This window comes from Manis javanica, chromosome 5 (genome assembly GCF_040802235.1).
Source record: "Manis javanica isolate MJ-LG chromosome 5, MJ_LKY, whole genome shotgun sequence".
NCBI classification, from domain to species: Eukaryota; Metazoa; Chordata; class Mammalia; order Pholidota; family Manidae; genus Manis; species Manis javanica.
The window spans coordinates 114,569,827-114,594,100 of NC_133160.1; the positions used below are offsets into that span (position 1 = coordinate 114,569,827).

The 24,274-nt window shown below is 37.0% G+C and overlaps 1 protein-coding gene across 4 annotated transcripts in view; it reads right to left on the reverse strand.

Moving 5' to 3' along the window:
• The window catches only part of MTHFD2L (methylenetetrahydrofolate dehydrogenase (NADP+ dependent) 2 like), a 139,240-nt gene that overhangs the window by 68,769 nt on the left and 46,197 nt on the right, over window positions 1-24,274 (reverse strand). For all 4 annotated transcript variants that reach the window (XM_073237472.1, XM_073237470.1, XM_017661206.3 and 1 more), the window contains exon 6: window positions 11,348-11,440. In XM_073237472.1, coding sequence (XP_073093573.1) covers window positions 11,348-11,440 — 93 coding nt within the window. The remainder of the gene's footprint in view (window positions 1-11,347; window positions 11,441-24,274) is intronic.

Genomic DNA, 24,274 nt, shown 5'->3' on the forward strand with positions numbered 1-24,274 from the left:
CTGGCATCTGTGATCTCCCTCCGGACTTCATCCCATTTCTCTTGCGTATTTCTCTGCATCTCTGTCAGCATGTTTATGATTTTTATTTTGAATTCTTTGTCAGGAAGACTGGTTAGGTCTGTCTCCTTCCCTGGTGTTGTCTCTGTGATCTTGGTTTGCCTGTAATTTTGTCTTTTCATGGTGATAGGAATAGTTTGCAGAGCTGGGACGAGTGATGGCTGGAAGAACTTCCCTTCTTGTTGGTTTGCGGCCTTCCTCTCCAGGGAGAATAGCGACCTCTAGTGGCTTGTGCTGGGTAGCTGTGTGCAGACAGGGCTTCTGCTTCCTGCCCGGCTGCTATGGAGTTTATCTCTGCTGTTGCTGTGGGCATGGCCTGGCCCGGGCTGCTGCTCCAAAGTGGTGGAGTTGCGTTGGAACGGGAGTGGCCGGGAAGCTATTTATCTCCGTAAGGGGCCTCCGTGCTCCCTGCAGCCCAGGGGATTAGAGTACCCAGAGATCCCCGGATTCACTACCTCTGGACTAAGTGTCCCACCCTGCCCTTTGATACTTCCAAAAAGAACCCTCCAAAACAAAACGACCACAAAAAAAAAATGGCCACTCGTTTTTCTTTATTCTCCGGTGCCAGCCTCGGACACCCACTCACCAGTCTTGTTGCCCTGTTTCTGTAGTATTGGGGTCCCTATCCCTTTAAGACTTCCAAAAAGCGCTCACCAAAACAAAACAACAACAACAATAAAAAAAAAAACGGTCGCTCACTTTTCTTTTGTTCTCCGGCACCGGCCTCTGATACCCGCTCGCCGGTCTTGCTGCCGTGTTTCCCTAGTGTTGTGGTCCCTGTCCCTTTAAGACTCCCCAAAAGCACTGACCACAACAAAACAACAACAGAAAAAAAAAGAAAAAAAAGATGGCCACTCGCTTTTCTTTTGTCCTCCGGGCCTCCGGTACCCGCTCACTGTTCTTGCTTCCCTGTTTCCCTAGTATCCAGGGTCCCGTGCATGCACTGTGTCTGCGCTCTGTTCCGGATGGCTGGGGCTGGGTGTTCAGCAGTCCTGGGCTCCTTCTCCCTCCGGCTCAGACCTCTCTCCTCCCGCCAGGAGCTGGGGGGAGGGGTGCTCAGGAACCGCCGGGCCGGGGTTTGTATCTTACCCCCTTTGCAAGGCACTGGGTTCTTGCAGGTGTGGATGTGGTCTGGTTGTTGTCCTGTGTCCTCTGGGAAGAGTTGTCTTTGGTATATTTTCATAGATATATGTGGTTCTGGGATATTTCCACTGCTCTACTCATGCTGCCATCTTGGCTCTGCCCCTAAGGTATATTTTAAGTTCACTGAAGGTACAGTAGAAAAAAAATGCCTTAGACCAGCTCTTCAGTGTAATCCAGATGGCATTTATTGGAGTTACTTGTTGAAGTGATGATGTTCAAGGAATATTTGCAAAAAGGGCATAGAAACCTTAGAGTAGATTTAAATCATCTGCTGATACACCAGGAAAAGTATCATGGCTTCTGGTACTACTCTTTATTAGATGGATTAGATATCCAGAACTTATCCTGTTTTAAATGCAGAGGTAATCATTTTCTAACAGAGGGACAAAGGGCTTTTAATCCCTAACCACATGCAGACCCTTGACCAGGCAGCTGAAGAGCCACTCCAATGGACAGGGGTGGAAGAATAAATAAGAAAAAAAAGTAGACCAAATGACCAGAAAAATAGACTGGTTGGTCAGAAAAATCTTCAGAGCACGTCCATGTAGAATTTTTGTTGTTAGGTTCTAGTTTTTAAAGAATAAGAATGTTTTTAAGTCAATAGATGTTTCAAGCATAAATTTGGCAACCCAGGCTCAGAAATCAGTTAATTAAACCATAAAGGATTAGGGAAACAATTTTTTCTTGTTTTATAAAACATTAAAATAATTAAATAACAGGTAGGAAAATACATGGTTACTGAAATCAGGCTGTGTGTGGTAGAAAAAAAAAACAGTAGGAAGATACAGTCAGCTGTGAGAATTAAGAGTGGAAAAAGCAGATCAGTTGGCTAACCTGACCATATAATGGAAATCAAATGCATTGGACAGTAAAGGCATTGAACAGTCATGACAAATCCACTAGATTAGAGCTCTCTCTCCCAAACCCCAAATCCATACACTATCTCAATCCTCTACTGAACTTTTTTCCCCTGAATATACCACGGATCTCAAACTTAACAGGTTCAAATGGAATTCATCATCTCCTCCCTCCACTCATGTCCTACCCTTCACAAACCCTGCTTCCTTCTTATGCACTCTTCATTGGTAAAGGTAACACTATATACCCAGGATCCAAAGCCACATCTGTTTAGTCAATTTTATGTTTCTGAGTCTGACTTTAAATTTCTCCTACATTAGGTTAGTACCTCATCGGTAATACTTCCAGCCTCATACCTGCCTGGATGCAACCAGAGTAACCCTTCTAAAATTTAAATATGATCATTTTATTCTAATACTTACAACTATTTAGATGTTGCCCATGACCTACAGGATAAAATCCAAATGTCTTCATTTATTTTGATGTCTGGTCATTCCTAAATGCTCAGCTTCATCTTTCACCACTCACAGACAGGCATCTACCATTTTGAAATAGTTAACATTTCTTTGATATATGCATACTGTCTTAACAGCTCTAAGCTGCGAGAAGTGCCAGTCCCTTTGATTTGGCAAAGTCAATCTTTATTCATTCTGTGGGATGGAACCCAAATCAGTCATTTCATCTTCAGAGTCAGTGAAATACAGCTGTCATTCTCTCTTCAGTGATGCTCTTTCTCTGTCTCTGTCTCTCTTGGCCTCTGTCTCTGTTCCTTTTATCTGTCTCTTTGTCTCTTTTTCTAGATAATAACCATGTATGTATATCTATACACACATACTTCTAATACTGCATTAGCAAACTATTATACTCATTTGTTTGTAAACTTTTCTTCTCTGCTAGACTCTGAACTTCTTAAGAGCTTGAACTATGTTTTATGTATCTTTGTTTTCCATCACATGTAGAACCTAATATTAAAAGTGGCAAAATTAATAACTGTTGAATGAATGATCCCAAGGAAATATGTACATACTCTACAGCACTGTTTATAACAGCAATAAATTGAAAATAAAATATATATCCATCAGCAGAAGATGAATATTCAGTTATTTGAGTATTACACAACTAATGCTAAATGTGTTTACATGGGCAAATCTCTAAAACATAATGTTAATCAGAACAAAACAAGCTGCAGAAATATACAGCATGTGGAAATTGAAAACACACATAACAATATTCAGATCTGACAAATCTGGTGGTTAGTGGTGTAGGTGTTAATACTATTCATTTGCTTACTTTTATGCATATTTTGAATATTTCATAATATAAATTTTTAATGACCTGGTCATAAAAACCTAACAAAGTGATAATACCAATGGCTAGAGACATATCTTGAAAGGGCCCTTCCCCTCTTTAATTTACATTAATATGTAATATACACATTTGTAACCAAGTAGAATTAGCTATAACATATCATTTAACAGTTTAAAATAAACTTCAAAGGGAATCTGCATTTCTCCATAATAAAGATATCCTATCTAACTGCTCTTTACTGCAGTTCTCCTGAATATTGCTATTGTTGTTTGTTTTACTCATAAAAATTAGAAAAAATACATATGTATAGAGAGAAGACCCTCCAAAGAAAAAAATCAATCTCTGCTGACATATCAAGTGAAAACACTTGGACATGAAGAGATTATTACTCCTTTCTCAAGTTCATGCAATTATACAAAATTGAGAAAAATTGGCAAATGAAGAAAAAGAAAAACAGCTTTGGGATGCTTCTTAAATACTCAGTTGGGGGGAATATTTTCACTTATCTGAAGATAGCATGGGTCAAGGAAAAATGTAAAAGTTTATATAATACCTTTTATAGTCTATATATAAAAGTATTAGCAACTTAAATTGTTTGGTGCTAGATGATAAATTTTCATTTAAAGCTTACTGTAATTTTAGTCATAGAGTCATACATAACACAGTATCAGACTGAAAGGAAGGGCAACTACATTCATTTAGTACCACTGTAAGGTTTGGAACTTAATTCTTACAGCAGACTGTACCACTAGTATTTGACTTCTATTTTGCAGTAATTGAAGAGAGTTAAAAGGGATTTTTAAGGTTAAAACTGAAATTGAACCTTTATCTTCCTTCCTTTTTTCCATGATTCTTCTTCTACATGCTCTGCCTCATATTCTAGATCCTTTCAACCTTACATTATATTCTGATATCTTTATGTATGTATTCAAAGTCTTGTAGTGGACCGATTTGCAATGATAACAGGTCTACAGAATGGGTTATAAATGGCACATATATATTACCTTTGTATATGTTAAAGCTCAATAACACACTTGTAAGGCATGAAATATGCCTTAATATTATATAAGCATACTTTGGAGATTCTTGTTTTCAGACGACCATGAAAAGCTATTATTAAAATAAAGCAAGTCAAATAAGTTTTTTGGTTTCCCAGTGCATATGAAAGTTATAGTTACACTATACTGGAGTCCATTAAGTGTGCAATAGCATTATGTCTAAAAAACAATGTATATACCTTAATTTAAAAATACTCTATTGCTAAAGAAGGTTAATCGTCATCAGAGCTTTTAGCAAATTGTAATTTTTTTTGCCAGTGGAGGGTCCTGCCTCAGTGCTGATGACTGCTGAGTGATCAGGGTGGTGGTCACTGAAGGCTGGGGTGGCTGTGACAATTTCTTAAAATAAGACAACAGTGAAGTTTGCCACATTGATTGACTCTTCCTTTCATGAATGATGTCTCTGTAACATGCAGTCCTGTTTGATAGCATTTTACCCACAGTAGAACTTCTTTCAAAATTGGAGTCAGTCCTCTCAGACCCTGCCACTTCTTTGTCAATTAAGTTTATGTAATAATCTAAATCCTTTGTTGTCATTTCTACAATCTACAAAACAACCTCACCAGGAGTAGATTCCTTCTAAACAAACCACTTTCTTTGCTTATTCATAAGAAGCAACTTCTCATTCGTTAAAGTTTTATTGAACGAATGTAGATTGTTGCGATTCAGACACATTTTCAGGCTCTGCTTCTAATTCTAGTTGTCTTGCTGTTTCTGTCACATCTGCAGTGACTTCCTCCAATTAAGTCTTGAACCCCTCAAAGTCATCCAGGAGGGCTGAAATCAACTTCTTCCAAACTCCATGAATGTTGATATTTTGACCTCTTTCCATGAATCACGAATGTTCTTAATGCATCTAGAATGGTGAATCTTTTCCAGAAAGTTTTCTATTTATTTTGCCTAGATCCAGCAAAGAAATTACTACCCATGGCAGTTAAAGACTTACAAAAATGTTTTTCTTCAATAAGACTTGAAAGTTTAAATGACTTCTTATTCCATGGCCTACAGAATGGGTGTTGTATTAGAAGGCATAAAAACATTAATCTTATTGTCCATCACCATAAGAGTTCTTGGGTGACCAAGTGCATTGTCAGTGAGCAGTCATATTTTGAAATGAATCTGTTTTTCTGAGCAGAAGGTCTCAAAAGTGGGCTTAAAATATTCAGTAAACCAAGTTGTAAACAGATGTGCTGTCATCCAGGTTTTGTTGTTCCATTTATAAAGCATAGGTAGAGTAGATTTAGCATAACTTTGAAGGGCCCTGGCATTTTTAGAATGGCCAATGAGCATTGCCTTCAACTCAGTGTCACCACCTGCATTAGCCCCTAACAAAAAAGTCAGCCTGTCCTTTGAAACTTTGAAGACAGGCATTGACTTCTCTTCAGCTATCTTCTTCCAATAAAAGCTTGTTTCATCTATATTGAAAATCTGACGTTTAGTGTAGCACCTTCATTAATTATCTTACCTAGATTTCTAGAAAACCTGCTGCAGCTTCTACATCAGCACCTGCTACTTTATCTTGCATTTTTATTTTATGGAGACTACTAGCTTCCAACTTTTCTCCTGCAGCTTCCTCACCCCTCTCAGCCTTCAGAGAATTAAAGAGAGTTAGGGCCTTGCTCCAGATTAGGCTTTGGTTTAAGAGAATGTTGTGGCTAGTTTGATCTTCTATCCAGAGCACTCAAACGTCATTTTAGCAAACATGGAAGTATCACTTTCTTATCATTCATGTGTTCATTGGAATAGACTTTTAATTTCTCTGAACTCTTCCTTCACATTCACAACTTGGCTAAATGTTTTGTGCAAGAGCCCTAGATCTCTGCCTATCTCTGATTTCAACACGCCTTCTCACTAAACTTAATTATTTCTAGCTTTTGATTTTAAGTGAGAGACACGTTTCTCTTCTTTTCACTTGAAAACTTAGAAGCCACTGAAGCATTATTAACTGGCCTAATTTCAATATTGTTATGTTTCAGGATATATAGAAAGGCCCAAAGAGAGGGAGAGAGACAGGGAAACAGCCAGTAGGCGGAACAGTCAGAATACACACAACATTTATCAGTTAAATTCAGTCTTTTGTAGGTACAGTTCATGAAGCCCTAAAACAATTACAAAAGTAACATCACAGATCACCGTAACAAATATAATAATGAAAAAGTTTCGAATATTGTGAGAATTACCAAAATGTGACACAGAGGCACAAAGTGAATAAATGCTGTTGGAAAAATTGTGCCGACAGACTTGCTTGACACAGGGTCGCCACAAACACTGAATTTGTAAAAAAAAGTCATACCTGTGAAGCATGATAAAGGTGAAGCACAATAAAAACAAGGTATGCCTGTACTATGTTAGTATCAAAAGTAACAAAAAGTGTATTCATTTAGTTATATCAAAGTTGTAGCTTAATAATTAACTGATTATTTCTAAATCATTGTTTAAAAATTCCTATGCAATAGACTAAGAAAGACTGCCATATAACATATTAGCATTTAATATTTATTGGGTATTTGCAATATGCTTGGCACTATGTTATGTTCTTTACATGGATTGGCAGACTTAGCAACACTCTATTAGAGGCATACTATTCTTCACACTGAAGAGACTGAAGCTCAGAGAGCTGAGATGACTTGACCAAGGTACACAATTAGCAGGAGGCAGCAGAGTCTGTATTTTAATTCTGGAATTCTTAATCTAGCAAGCCCTGAGGACTTACACTACTCTATACTATTGAAATTAACTGACAAAATTGAGACAAATGACAAATTTAGGAAAGCGAGAAGGAATTCTAAGTGGAAAAGCAGAAACTTAAGGGCAAGGTGAAGAATGACAAACATGATAGGAACAGTGGGATTAGTTAAACCATGAAATGTGCTGGCATCCACTCAGGAGGCACCCAGGGCTGTAAGGGAGCAAGTTCTACTCCTAAACTGCATGAGTAGTAAATGGCAGAAGAGACCATTTCCATGCCCCACCCTTTGGAAATTCTCAGTGTCCTGGCATCCTAAAATTACTAACCTTGCTCCTAGGAGGAGGAAATCCACCAAAGATAAAACTCTATTGAGAACACAGGATGATGTTTGATGGGAGTGTATAAACTTGAAAATATGATGGAAGAAGTAATAAAAAGAAGTTGGTCACCTTATATTTTATGAGGAGTAAGTATGAATATTCCAAATTACTCTACTGAATTGCCCATTTATACTGTTTCATATTACAGTGTCTATCATTAAAAGTGTTGCAATAGAGACGCTAGAGTTACGACTGTGAAGGTTCATCCATCATGCTGGAGGGGATGGCTTAGTGGACAAAATGCCAGCTGTCACCAACTGTGACATTCTGTATCCAGAGGTTAATAAGCAACTGGCATTGACTCAGCAGCTCATCTTCTGAATGATGCTAGTTTCACAGTTTACTCAGATGGGTGGAGGGTCCTCTGGACAATGTATGGAAAAAAGTTGCTATCCTGCCTGGATAATGAAGATTTTAGAACTTTTACAAACTTCATATTTCCCCCATTTTCTTGGAAGCATGAGATATAAGAAAGTGAAAGGACCTTTTTTTAACATGCTCTTAGAATTGGTGCCCTATTCTGGCTACCTTTCCCTTTTTTATCATTAGCCTTACACAAAAGAGTTTAGCCTTCCCCTAAACTACCTTTTTCCATTCAACTGTTTAATACTGTTAATATATTTTAAATGTCTATACTAGTTTTACTCTCTTCACCCTGCTCTTAATTTCTTAATCTTAACATTTCAAATCAAATCAGTCTCTTTATCACTTAATATATGAAGTACTCTTTTATGACAAATCTTTCCATTTTATGACTTTATCAATTCACTTTACAGAGGCAATCTGGAATATTTAGTACTCACAAAATTAATGCTACCAATAGGTAAATCAACCAATAACTAGAATAATGATTCTGTCTTTATAAAATTATGTTCCTAAAAATTTATCAGCTAAGTTTATGTCAATTTGAAGTCCTTGTTCCAGCTGTAATCCTCAAATGGATATAGTACACATTTATTTAGTACCCACCATGTGTCAGATATTGTTCTAAGCACTTGGATACCAAAGCTAATAAAGAGAATCCTGTCTTTGCTATAGTCTAGTGAAGGTGACAGACAAGGGTAAACAGGCGTTAAATGCTATAACCATGGCACGGTAAAGTGCACTAGAAACAGATTAATTCTATGAACCTAGAAAGGTAACTTTGAGTAGGGACTTGTAGCATCTTGTTCTTAAATGCATAGTTTGACAGGTTCTGTCAAACAATTCTTTAGATTTTTAGATTTGAGGTTCTATATTAGTCTAAATCTCAAATTTGTGAGGAGATTTGTAGGTTTATAATTAAACTTACAAGGAGAGGACTACGGGAGTTTGAGAAACTGGAGGGGTGAGATTAATATTAACATAAGCTAATTTTATTCATGCCTCAGGATCTTCACACAATGATTTCTTCTTTTACTTTTTTCTTCTGCAAGCCCATTATGAGATTTCATCCCTACATTCTTTACTGTCGTCTCTCGGACAGGATCAGTCCTTCTGATACATCATGTACTCCTCCTCCTCCGCTTCCTGGCTTCCAGATGGGACTGCTGCCACGCAGGCTGACATTCCAGTTATGACGACGATCCAGCCCTCCCTGTTCCACTACCTCTGCCATTAGATCACTATCTCCTTCTTTAAAACTCACTGCTATTTGTATTGTTTATTTCCTACACACAATGTATGATGTGGTCATTTTAATAATATTTCACTCCTATTATGTGGTTACATGGAATTTCTTTTTTACATTAATTTGTGCTTTCTGTACAATTTCACTGAATTTACCAATATCTACATATTTTATCCTTAAATTCTTTGGGTGATTATTAAGGAAGTGAAAGTTTAGTAATTTCTTACAAATTCTCAATTGTTTCCCGTGAATTCCCATTATCCAAATATTTATTTCTGCAGACTGACTGTAGGGATGTATAGAGGACTGCCTTCCAGGCTTCAGTGTACCTTGGTATCTAGCTCGAGGCATGAGAGCTAGAATACAAGGCAGGGAACAAAACCCACTCCCGCTCCCTTCACTCAGAATGTCTTGCAGCCGGATGCACCGGCTTGCAGTAAACTGGCTACACTGGCAGTGCATCTGACTGTTGGTTGCCCTCTGGTGGTGAGGGCACCCTGAGTAGGACGGGGCTGCTGTCCAGGGCCTCAGCCCTGGCTCCAAACCTAGGTGCCTGAGTACCTGCTAGCTCCATGCTGTGAATTGCATACAGGCTTAGTCCTTCCTTCCCCTTCCTTTTCTTTATTTTCCTTTTTTTCCCCTAATTTTTAAACACCTTGTACTGAGTGTAGATTTAGGCCTTTACCAAGGAGTATACAGTGAGTCCATAGGAGAAATTCAAAGATGACAACAGTGTTGGCACAATGACTTGTGACATAAAGTTTGATTTATTCAAGAAAGAATGTCAGTGGTTCTTGAAAGAGGCTTGTAATCACCCATTCATCATTTCTCATGACAAAATAAAGAGCATGAATGCACACTGAGGGATTTTGCCCCACTAGATGAAAAAAAATAAATCATTCAATATTGTAATGGATAAATGGGAACTAATATCCATTATGAAATATTCTTTACAAGTTGTTATCATTAGAGTTAAGTAGCACCTTTTAAAGATAAGGTAAATTTCATTCTAAAATTAGAGATGGACAAAGATGGCCATTCAAATTCCTCTCTACTCACCAAATTTTGAGTCTTGTGTGTGAATCCAAGTGTTTCTAAAAAGAAGTCCATGCAATATTTGTCTTCCATGAATACATCAGTGCTATAGCAGTATTTCACTTAATGTTGATCTGTAGTCTCCCTCTCTAAACATTTGTCTTACTTCTGTCAATCTAGTTCAAAAATTTTCATTAGGTATCACCTGAATATAATTTCTCAGAAAAACAGGAAGTGTGGTTAGCTATACCAGCTTACTGGTGGCCTCTGGAAAGAGAATATTTCTATTTTTTATCCAAAGGAGGCAAATTATATCACCTGGAGTTATCCCATATATATATTCTAGGTTCCAGAGAAAGGCCTATTTTACAATAAGAAAGGGAATTAAATTTGGTTAAAAGCAAACATCATTATTTTCTTCTTCGAAGTCCATTTCTTTTGGAACTTTTACTCTCCATTCATAGTTTGTAGATACTCAGCAATTCAAATGTAAAGTCTAGAAATTACCAATAATATCTAATTGGTAAAAAAAATGAAAAAGGCCCTTGGCACGTCTTGGGTAAAGCAATTAGAGTCACAATGTCTGCAATGTAGAAATACTACATGGCAAGAACAAAGGTAGAAATAAAGAGTAGAATAATTGGTATGTTTGAATATAAAACAAATTAGGAAAAACCTAGAGCCATTAAATTAAAATGCAGTAACTGTTCTCTATGTTTCTACTCTTGCTCCTTTAGAGTTAATTTTCCTTGACACAGTGTGAGCAATCTTCTAAAAACATAAGCCAGGTCATGTCCATCTTCTGCTCTCAGCCATCTTTGGCTTACATCAAAGTCTTTACCTATAAGGTCCTATATGAGCCAGTCCCGGCTCTCTTTTCAACAGCATTTGCTACCAGTCACCCTATCACTCACTCACTTTTAGAATCAATCACATTGCGTCAAAAGATTTGGCAAAGCACACATTTGTTTTTACATTTAATCTGTCATTCCAAAGGCTGTTTGGGTTGTCCATAATGAGATGAAAAATGCTAAAACATAGGCACAATAGACCAATATGAAGACAGCCAAGAGACAGAATCTGGTTGATGAAAGTTATTCATACACACACCCAACTCTCCCAAGAAGCTGTTCTTACAGGCATGTGAGCAATTAGGGCAGGGCTTACTCTGCCAATGATGGCCACCAAATAACAGCCGGTAGAGACTTACCTGCAGCTGCTACGATAATATCAGCCAGCTGAGTATGGATCTTTAGTTGTTCTCTGGGAGTATACCTGTGAGCTATTGTCACAGTTGCATCACCTGGAATGCAGAAGAGCTCCTATTAACGATCACTGATCTTTTTCAAAATTTATAAATGTTCCAATTACACAGGAATTTCAGTTACATTGTAAGCAGAAAAATTGCTTTGAAATGATTAATTCACTTTGAGAATAAAAATAAGAAAATCTAGATGACCCCAAATATTGTACCCTTCAACTGACCATTGAAAATCAAATGAGGCAAATGAAAGTATGTGCTGACTACCACAGAAGAGCTATAAATAGGGTCCTAGCAACCCAGCATCTGAAAGTTCTGTATTGACATATGGCTTGGTAATAACGTATATAAATACTGAAAACAGCCAGATAAGTACACCCGAAATGGGGCAATATATTGTGGAAACACAAATAAGAGATTAATTCTGCCTTATCTGTAGAAGTGCCTCATCTTTAGGTGTCAAGGAAGAGTTCCTGAAGGAGACAGTGTACTTTCTTAGATCTTAAAGAATAAACAGGAGTATAGTAATCAGAGAAGGAAGAAAAGGACCTTCCAAGATAAGGATAGCAGAGAAAGATGGACCAACTCTGAAATGATGTGTTTAGGAAATAATGAAGAGATCTGGAATATCACAGGAAGTATCACACATGCTTGAACGAGTGACATATGAATAGGAGGTTAGCAGCCTGCGGGATTTCGGTGTTTAATGTGTGAGCCAAGAAAGAGGAGTCAGACAAAGGCAGTTATGAGCGCAGTCAGAGGAAGCACTTAGAATATGAACGTGGCTGTGTGAGACAGGTCTGTTCTCTTCTCCTTCTGGATCACATACAAATGCCACAGTTAACCTAAACAATCTCCATTCTTAGCAAAACTAGAAGACATATTTTCTACAGACCCCCCAAAATATGTAAGAGTCACCCAGGAGCAGCAGAGTTAGTAGATACCACACAGGGAAAAGGCAGCAAAGAAAAGCAGACAAGATGGCCAGGAGTAACAAATCTCTCAAAATGACTATAGAAATGTACTTTCTGAGGTGAAGTGTTCACATCAAAATGCAAAATATATTGCTCTATTTGTAGCACAGAAAATATGCATAAAGGCAGGAGAAGCCCTCTTGGATCCAGTGTAAGACAGAGAGTCACACAGAGGAACCACTTCAACAGGAGCAATCTGATTCTGTGACAGTGGTAAAGGAGGATTCTGAAGGCTGTCCAGTGCTTTCTCCTCAACCCTTGCAGAAGTATCCTGCAAATAGCAGATTCAAGAAATCCAACTCAATTACTGATAAGTAATAAAGAAAGGATTTGACACAGCATTCATAAAAAGACACTATATAAGGATCAGCCAGGGGCATCTGGGGCAGTGATAGAACTGTTCTGATTCTAATGGTAGATATATGACTACATGCATTTGTCTAAATTCATGAAACTGTACAATAAAAAGTGAATTTTACTATATGCAAATTTTTTAAATAAAAGGACATATTTTAAAAGTGCCAACCCAAGAAAAGAACAAAACCCAATTAAAAAATAAATTTACCAACATACCAATAAACTCAACAGAAAAAAATGTTCTTAGGGAGAAGTTCAACATTAGACCAAAATTTTTAAAAATAAGAACTTAAAGTCACAAGAATAGAAAAAAAAAAACTTGAATCTATACAATTGACCTAAAATGGTCAATACTGAGACACATTTCAGTAGAATTGCTGGGTTTTGAAGCTTAAAAAAAGAATCCTATGAGCAACTAGGCAAAAATTCAGATTTTTACCCTCAAGTCCAGAAAACAGCACAGTAATGCCTATAGGAGGTTGATGAAGGGGAGTCAAGATTTTGTATCTTGTCAAATCATCCGCTAAGATTAAAGGCTGAAAACAATCTGAAATTTTAACAACTCAGGGAATATTGCCCAAAAATTTTTCCTGAGAAACTTGATAAAAGATTAACTTGAATGAATCAAAATATATCTGAAGACACTGGCAAAAGGACAACTGGAAAGTTTTGAATATACTTAATTATAAAACTGAGACTTAATAAATGAGGATTGGGGTGACAAACAAAATGTAAATGCTTTTGATTTGATTTTGTAGAATTGGTGCAACAAAGAAAATTAGAATGGGAAGAGCCTAGATGAGCAAGTACCCTGACTGCCTAATATTAATGACTGGAATAAACAGATATTACTGAAAGCTGACCAATCAAATAATAGATGTATAAGAATATTTAAAATTATAAGGTAAACATACTACAAAAATCGCTTTTATTGGCAAATACCAGGTAGGAGACAAAAAAATGGAATCGGAAGAAACAGGAAATATTTTATCATTTCTTTTATTAGAGTATCAATAGATAGATACCCTATAAAGAAGCAGAGAAATAAGAGTACTAAAGTTATAATTATTAAAGTAACTACAATTTGTTCTAAGTATCAGAATCATACACAAAAAAGAAAGAAAATGTAAAAAATAAATTAAAAACATTAAAATAATGGAACAGAAAATAATGACAGTTCAGATCATATATATCTATCCTAAAAACAAATATAAATTATCCTGTTACTTATTTAAAAGAATTATATTTTTTAATTGGCTCCCAAAGCAAAATCTGATTCTGCATTTTATATGAAGACACACCTACAATGAAGCTGTTAGGAAATGCTGAAAATAAAAGATGGGCAAATATGTAGCAGGAAGATGACAAGAAAAATGATGTTATTATTGTCAAACAAGGAGAAATTCAGCATTAAATAAGACAGAGTTGCACATTACAATGCAAAAGGATAATTCAAATGAAAACATGTAAGTAATAATATGTAAGTTAACAAAAGAAATAATTCACACAGAATTACAGGAAGATAGAAATTATAGGAGATAGAAAAAGAAAAACATCATATTTGCTGAATGTAATTTACTTTTCTCAATCCATGACAGATTAAAGATATAGAAAATATAAATAACATATTTAATGCTATGTACCTGATTACAATAAATCATTCTGAAAATAAATCATATATTTTCCTTTCATGCACCAAAGGAATATTTTTTTAATGGTATCATTTTGGTTATAAAGAATATTTTAACCATCAGTAGAACAAAAAGGCATCCTACAGTATGGGAGAATATATTCATAAATGACATATCCGATAAGGGGTTGACATCCAAAATATACAAAGAGCTCATGCACCTCAACAAACAAAAAGCAAATAACCCAATTAAAAAATGGGCAGAGGAGCTGAACAGACACTTCTCCAAAGAAGAAATTCAGAATGGCCAACAGACATGAAAAGATGCTCCACATTACTAATCATCAGAGAAATGCAAATTAAAACCACAATGAGATATCACCTCACACCATTAGGATGGCCAACATCCAAAAGACAAACAACAACAAATGTTGGCGAGGTTGTGGAGAAAGGGGAACCCTCCTATACTGCTGGTGGGAATGTAAATTAGTTTAACCTTTGTGGAAAGCAGAATGGAGGTTCCTCAAAAAACTCAAAATAGAAATACCATTTGACCCAGGAATTCCCCTCCTAGGAATTTACCCTAAGAATGCAGGAGCCCAGTTTGAAAAAGACATATGTACCCCTACATTTATCACAGCACTATTTAAAATAGCCAAGAAATGGAAGCGACCTAAGTGTCCATCAGTAGATGAATGTATAAAGAAGATGTGGTACATATACACAATGGAATATTATTCAGCCATAAGAAGAAAACAAATCCTACCATTCGCGACCACATGGATGGAGCTAGAGGGTCTTATGCTCAGTGAAATAAGCCAGGCAGAGAATGACAAGTACCAAAGATTTCACTCATCTGTGGAGTATAAGAACAAAAAAACTGAAGGAAAAAAACAGCAGCAGAATCACAGAACCCAAGAATGGACTAACAGTTACCAAAGGGAAAGGGACTGGGGAGGATGGGTGGGAAGGAAAGGATAAGGGGAAAAAGGGGCATTATGATTAGCACACATAATGTAAGTGGGGCACAGGGAAGGCAGTATAACAGAGAAAACAAGCAGTGATTCTATAGCATCTTACTAGGCTGATGGACAGTGACTGTAATGAGGAATGTGGTGGGGACTAGATAATGGGGGAATCTAGTAACCACAATGTTGTTCATTAAGTGTATATTAATGGTACCAAAAAAATTTTTTAAAATAAAAGTAATATTTTAATTAATACCAAAAATAGACCAATAAACTATAGATATTTTCTTTTTTTACAAGCCACTAAAGCTAAATTTTTCACAAAATTAAAAGACCTTTCCCCAGGAATTTTTAAATCCTACTTTAAACAATCTATGGGTCAGAAGAAAACACAAAACAATGTTGCAGAATTTCTAGAAACATTTATAGTGAAAGTGCTACATATTAGATCTTATATAATAAAGATAAAGCAAAGGGCAGAGGAAGTCATAGGCCTAAATTATTATATCAATAAAAAATAAATAAGAGAATCAATCATTTAATCTAAAATGTTAAAGAACAATAAAATAAAATAAATTAGAAACTTATAAACATAAGTGTTAAACTGTTAATATTAAATCTAAAATTAAATCTAAATTAAAATCTAAACACTAAATTAAATCTAAAAACTGGAATATTATAAGCAATGAGAGAAGTTAATAAATTAACCAAGCAAAATATTAATATACAGTTTTAAATAGTTTTCATATATAAAAACATGTTAAAAGATATAATGAAAGAAAAGATCCCTTTATAATAGCAATACAAAAGATAAAACACTTAGAAATCAACTTAACAAGAAATGTGCAAAATCTATATGGTACAAGAAAATCTCCAGAACAAGACCAAAAGACATAAGATTGAGGAATTAGAAAGATACACCATGTTCTTAGATAGAATGACACAATATAATAAAGATAACAATTCTCCCTATGTTCATTACAAATTTAATACAATTCCACTAAAAAATAGTAGTTTTGGGGGAGAACCAAGATGGCAGCGTGAGTAGAGCAGTGGAAATCTCCTCCCAAAACCATATATATTTTTGAAAATATAACAAATACAACTATTCCTAAAAGAGAGACCAGAAGACACAGGACAACAGCCAGACTACATCTATACCTGTGAGAACCCAGCGCATCGCAAAGGGGGTAAGATACAAGCCGCGGCCCAGCGGGACCCAAGTGTCTCTCACCCCAGCTCCCAGCAGGAGGAGAGGAGTTGGAGCGGGGAGGGAGAGGAGGCCCAGAACTGCTAAATAGCCAGCCCTAGCCATCTGCACCAGAGCGCAGACACACAGTGCGTGGAGTGCTGGAAACTAGGGAAACAGGACAGTAAGACCTGGGAGCAGGTCCCTGGAGCTGGAGCACCAGGGACAAAGAAAAGCGAGTGCTTTTTGAAAGTCTTAAAGGGACAGGGACCCCACAGCTGGATGGAAGCATCCAGGGACACTTAGCCCAGCAGCTGGGAAACCCAGGGAACTCTGGGCACCCTAACCCCCTGGGTGGCAGCACAGCTCGGAGGCCCCTCATGGCGATAAACAGCCTACTGCCCGTTCCCCGTCTGACATGGCTCCGCCATATTGGAGAAGCAGCCTGAGGCTGACCACACCCACAGCAACCACGGAGCTCCACAGCGGCCAGGCAAGAATTAGAAACCCCGCCTGCACGCAGCTACAAAGCACAAGCTCCTAGGGGTCGCTGTTCTCCCAGGAGAGGAAGGCCACAAACCAGCAAGAAGGGACTTTCTCTTGGCGAACACACATGCCAGCTCTCTCCACAAATACCTCTATCACCATGAAAAGGCAGAACAATTTGATACAGACCAAGATCACAGAGGCAAACCCTGAGAAGGAGATAGACCTAACTAATCTCCCTGAAAAATAATTAAAAATAAAGCTCATAACCATGCTGATGGAGCTGCAGAGAAATATGCAAGAGCTAAGGGATGATGTCCAGAAGGAGATTACAGAAATGAAACAATCTCTGGAAGGATTTATAAGCAGAATGGATAAGATGCAAGAGGCCATTGATGGAATAGAAACCAGAGAACAGGAACACATAGAAGCTGATGCAGAGAGATAAAAGGATCTCCAGGAATGAAACAATGTTGAGAGAACTGTGTGACCAATCTAAAAGGAACAATATCTGCATTATAGGGGTACCAAAGAAGAAGAGTGAGAAAAAGGGATAGAAAGGGTATTTGAAGAAATAATTGCTGAAAACTTCCCCAAACTGGGGGAGGAAATAATCGATGAGACCACGGATGTGCACAGAACCCCCAACAGAAGGGACCCAAGGAGGACAACACCAAGACACATAATACTTAAAATGACAAAAATCAAGGACAAGGACAGAGTTTTAAAGGCAGCTAGAGAGAGGAAAAAGGTCACGTACAAAGGAAAACCCACCAGGCTATCATCAGACTTCTCAACAGAAACCTTACAGGCCAGAAGAGAATGGCATGATATATTTAATGCAATGAAAGAGAAGGGCCTTGAACCAAGAATACTGTATCCAGCATGATTATCATTTTAATATGAAGGAGGGATTAAACAATTCCCAGACAAGCAAAAGTTGAGGGAATTTGCCTCCCACAAACCACCTCTACAGGGTATTTTAGAGGGACTGCTCTAAATGGGAGCACTCCTAATACTAAATAGATGTCACCAGAGAAAATGAAATCACAGCAAAGAAAGCAGACCAACCAAATACTAACTAAAGGCAAAAAATAAAATCAACTACCCTGAAAAGCAGTTAAAGGAAACACAAAAGAGCACAGAATAAAACAACCAACATATAAAGAATGGAACAGGAGGAATAAGAAGGGAGAAAAATAAAGAATCACCAGACAGTGTTTAAAATAGTTCAATAAGCGAGTTAAGTTAGACAGTAAGACACTAAAGAAGATAACCTTGAACCTTTGGTAACCACGAATCTAAAGCCTGCAATGGCAATAAGTACGTATCTTTCAATAATCACCCTAAATGTAAATGGACTGAATGCACCAATCAAAAGACACAGATTAACAGAATGGATAAAAAAGCAAGACCCATCTCTATGCTGCTTACAAGAGACTCACTTCAAACCCAAAGACATGCACAGACTAAAAGCCAAGGGATGGAAAAAGATATTTCATGCAAACAACAGGGAGAAAAAAGCAGGTGTTGCAGTAGTATCAGACAAAATAAACCTCAAAACAAAGAAAGTAACAAAAGATAAAGAAGGACATTACATAAAGGGCTCAGTCCAACAAGAGGATATAACCATTATAAATATATATGCACCCAACACAGGAGCACCAACATATGTGAAACAAATACTAACAGAACTAAAGGAGGAAAGAGAATGCAATGCATTCATTCAACACACCACTCACTCCAAAGGATAGATCCACCGGACAGAAAATAAGTAAGGACACAGAGGCACTGAACAACACACTAGAACAGATGGACCTAATAGACATCTATAGAACTCTATATCCAAAAGCCACTATTTACAAAGCCAAGAAATGGAAGCAACCTAAGTGTCCATCAGTAGATGAATGGATAAAGAAGATGTGGAACATATACACAATGGAATATTTTTCAGCCATAAGAAGAAAACAAATCCTACCATTTGCAACAACATGGATGGAGCTAGAGGGTATAAATAAGCCAGGTGGAGAAAGACAAACACCAAATCATTTCACTCATATGTGGAGTATAGGAACAAAGAAAGACTGAAGGAACAAAATAGCAGCAGAATCACAGAACCTAAGAATGGACTAACAGTTACCAAAGGGAAAAGGACTGGGGTGGATGGGAGGGAAGGGAGGCATAAGGGTGGGGAAAAAGAAAGAGGGCATTACGATTAGCATGTATAATGTTGTGGGGGGGGGCACAGGGGAGGCTGTGCAACACAGAGAAGACAAGTAGTGATTCTATAGCATCTTACTATGCTGATGGACAGTGACTGTAATGGGGTATGTGTGTGGGGGTCTTGGTGAAGGGTGGACCCTAGTAAACATAATGTTCTTCATGTAATTATAGATTAATGACAACAAAATTTTAAAAAATAGTAGTTTTGCTTTTTTCAGAGAATATAATTTGATTCTAAATTTAATATTTTTACCACTTGTAAAATGATCAAAGGCCCATTTCCCAGATCCTAAAATTAAAAAAATTCTGTATTCTCTTGACTCTTGAATTCCATTTACTGTAAGTGTTCTATCTGAACTTCAGCTGCTTTGTCTGGATTAAATTGTTTACATTATTTTAGATGTAGTTACAGAACACTCAGATCTTAGGCTTCTTTTCATGCTTAAAATAGCCCAGGCTTCAATGTCTTTGTATCTGGTGAAAACCTGGCAGGTCTGATTTACTGTTTATCAGTCCAGTTTCCTTCCAAACACATTGGGCACCACTAGGTGGATGACAACTAAGGAATATGGTTTCACTTTTAATCAGTCAAGTATGATCAGAAGCTCACTTCTTTTAAACATCTATCATGAAGTTCCTTTGAGAGAGATTACTGGTAAGGACTGACTGAATCCTGATCACCAGTTTCTCTACGTATTTTAAAAATCTGCCCCTGGATTTGGCCAGAAATTACTGAACTGAAATCATGGATCCATTTATTTAACAAAAACAATATACAAATGAGCAGGTATATATATAAGAAAATTTTACACAATAGTAAATTTTGAAGAAAACTTTAGGGTGAGTGAGTAGAGAGTCACAGTTGGCTGCTGTTTGGGTTAGGTGGTTGGGGACAGCCTAAGGAACTAACATGTGAGCAGAAACCCCAAAGAGGTGAGGGGATGAATTATGCAAGTAACTTCAAAAAGAGCATTCCACACACAAGGAAAACCAAGTGCAAAGAACCTGACACATGAGCACGTATGATGTGTTTTAGGAAAGTAAAAAGGCAGCTGTGGCTGGAGGGCAGTGAGAGAGGGTGAGAAAAGCAGGAAATGAGTAAGGAGACACAGCCCAGCTCACGTCATGTAAGGTCTTGCATATTTTATTGGCTTTTATTCTGGTGATATGTAGTCCTGAGTGATATGGATGATTGAGACCCACTGTGTGGAAAATAGACTGCATGCAGGAGATGGGACAAGAGGGTGCAGGAAAACTGGCTTGTAAATCGTATAGCAGTGAGAATTATCTCACTGAAGTGAGAAATAATGGCTGTCTGGACCAGAATCTTATTAGTGGAGGTGGTGAGATCATGAGAATATTCTTCACAGATTGCTAGTGGATTAGACATGTGGTGTGAAAGACAGAAAGCAAGGATGGACTGAGCACCTGGTGAAGTGATGTCGCCACTTTTTAAGATGGAGAAGACAGATGAGGAGTAAAATTAAGAGTGAAGGTTTGTATATGGTAAGCTTAAAACACCTACTGGCCATCCAACTGGACTTGCCAAGGGGACAGCAGTTTTGTGGGTCTACAGTATGAGGGGGATACAGATGGCACTTAAAGCTATGGCGCTGGAAGAGATAAGCCAGGAAATGGCTCTGGAATAAAACAGGAAGCCCTATGATGAAAACATTTGTTACAATGTTTTGGGCAATTGTCCTCAACCATGACCATATTCAAATCTTCTATGGAGCTTTCTAAAAAACCCTGATACTTAGGTTCAACTCATAAAGATTCTGATTTAATTGTTCTGTGTTGGGCTAAGACATGACATCTATATTTTCAAAAGTCCCCAGATGATTCTAATGAGCAGTTAAGGCTGAGAAAAACTTGTGTAGAACTTGGGAAGAGAATGACCCAGAAACCAAGAATAAGAAGAAATGTCTAGTGAGATATAAGAAATGAAGATTAAACTGTGCTTAAACAATAAAATAAATGCCCCTATAAAATTTGACCACTTAATCAAGATAAAAAGCATGTTATGAATATTACTCAGTCCATTACATAGTTCCCACTTATAAGACTCCTCAGGAGAAATTACTTTTCAGTCTTAATGTTAGAAAATGTTTTATTTATCCTGAGCATGTGTTTATTTTTAATCCTTAATGACACTTAATTGGGTAAGTAGTAATTTTTTTTTCCTGCTAAAATGCTCTCAGGATGAAATTAATGACCCCATCACAGGAAGTATAGTTCAGACTCAATTAAATAAAATTACCAAACATATACTCAGTGCCAGAATATAAAAAGCAGTGTGCTTGGCAGTGAGAATATATCTATGAAGATTTAATGATATGCCTATGTTTAATAGTAGCCTTATTCATGGCTCATTTTAATTCCAGGTCTTACCTCCCTTTTTTCTTAACTATTTCTCATTTGCACTGTGTTATATATTGCAGCGGTCCATCTTAAATACTTTTTATAATAAGTATGCTGTAGGAGCTAATATTTATTGAGTACTTCCCATGTGTGGGAACACTAAATTCTTTATAGGAAGTAGGCCATAATTCCCCTAAAACCTCATACATCCTTATTTCATAGGGAAACACAGGAATAAATGTGTCCCAGGCAATGTGACCAGAGTGTCTCTGCTCATTAACAGGAGAGCCTCTTCCTCCTCCAGGATCAGTCTTCACCAGTCAAGACTGCAACTATGGTGTGAACAACTTTGCAGTTAAGGATGAAGATACTGGCTTTGAAGCTTTATATTTCCAGGATTATTTTCATATTAATAGGGATAAAATGCATTGAATTATACACATGAATCAATTCTCCAAGTGACCAAATTATCCAAGGTACCAAAACTGCCAGTCAGAGTTGATGGTAGTATTCCTGATTGTGAAACAGACTTTAAGCTATAGAAAACTCACTACATTTTAAAGCAATCAGACCCTCCCAAATCCTAGCCAAAATGAGCTAGGCAGCTCAGCCATGGGACAAGGGGTAAGTGTTAGAATGAACCAAAACATTCCTCTTTCCTTTCTGGTTGCTTTGGCTAGAAGAAGTCTGTTCTTTAAAGTTTTATATAATTCTTGCATTTATTTTCTGTTTTCCAAGATGAAAATAAATTCAGGAATCTTATGACAATGTCTGATTCTGCAAACAATGCTTAAAAAGATCATAAACTAATGCTAAATAAGTGTTCCTGAAGTTTCTGTATTTGAGAGTGAAAAATCTTGACATCTTGAAAACAGTGTGCTGCTTACTGCCCTCCTATTCATCCTCTCCACAGAAAAAGCCTAGGCCTCTGGGATATAGAAGTACAAAAAAAAAAAAAAATTTCAGGATTACATACTAAATATTATTACTTTCTCAGAGATTCACAGTGCTTGCCATATTAAAGACTATATTTCCATATCAAAGCCTCTGAGAAATGCCACTATCAAGTTATGTTTGATTTTGTTTAACCCAGATTTCCCAAACCTATATGACCAACTCCTTTCCTTAAAATAAATAAATAAACCTATGTAAGATCTTGTAGTACACTGGTGTTCCTAAGAATACAACTTATGAATAGTGATATTAAAACATTCATGATACTGTTGGTCTACAAATAAAGTAAATTTATTCACTCATTTATTGAACAAAGACTTTCTGGATGGCTATTGTGCTAGATGCTAGAGATAAAATGGGAAGATAAATAGATCTGGTCTTTGCTCTTGTGGAGTTAATAGTCCAGTGAGTGTGATGAATATTAACCAAATAATGATAATCACAAACTGATCAATATTGTGAAAGATAAGCTCTCCAATGTGTCCGTGGTGGTGTGTGAGAAGGGTGGGAGAGATTGTATCAGAGAAGTCTGTTTGAGAGAGTTACAACTAAGCTGAGATTTCATGGATGAGTAGGAAGCAACACTAGGTAAGAGGTTAAATCAGAGCAATGATTAGAGAGAGGGCAAATAGAAGCAATGCTGGCAAGTCCTGAAAGCCTGCAGATATATTCACAAATGGAAATAGTAAAAGACCTCAGAAGGTGAAAAACAACAAGTATGAGAACAACAACAACAAAAAAATAGAAGAAACCAGGAATATTTACTGATCAAACAGAACAGGTACTTTTAAACATTTGGCACCTTTACATAGAATCACTCACTGCTTGGCACTGACTTGTTTTTTTAAATCATCAAATCATCATTTATATTTATGGTAAAATTCTTTTATTTTGTAGAGAATGAACCTTTTTCTTCCAGATTTGAGAAATTTTTAACAACTTTAAGTAGGATATATTTTATTTTTTCTGCAGGGTGATATTTTTTTTTAGTTTGAAGAATAGTAAAAGAAGATTGTAGACAAAAATATTCCACTACAATAGTAACAATAGACCAAAAAAAAAAGGGGGTGGTGTATAAGGTTTATATAACTGTAATTAGAAATCATTAATTCCTTCCTACAACCAAGCTTTTTATTAAAGTTCCACTTCTCTTTTGAAGCACTTTGCACAGTTACAATGATTAATCATGCATACCAAATTATTTAATAACTGTCTTTCCTACTAGACTGTAAACTTAAGAGGACAAGATAGTATCTGATTTCTTCATCATCATATTCTCTGTGCTTAGTGACAAAGAAATCAGTCCCTCTGTAAGAAGACAGCATTACATGTCAGCAGCTGGAGGACAAGAAAATTAGTTTAAACAAAATGGTAGAACCTAACTGTTTTACTGGGAAAACAGTATGGCCTCTTTCAATTAATGCTGTCAGCACCATCTCCTCTCTCTTACCAGTGTCCTAAGGTTTTTTTCTTCCCTTCCCAATGGTCATGAGGTACCCTCCTCCCATGTGATCTGATTCTTGGGAAAACAGGAGTCTTAAGTTATAGTTTTATATACATGCCTATAATTAAAATATGAAGGAATTAGTGTGTGGTAAGCACCTCTTCCTCCTCCCCTGCCTTTCCGCTATACAGGAATTTTCCCAATAAATGATAATGTTTTGTCTTAAATCTGTAGCCTATAGTTTATTTTCTACAGTACTGGCACAGTACTTGGCACATCAGAGACACTAA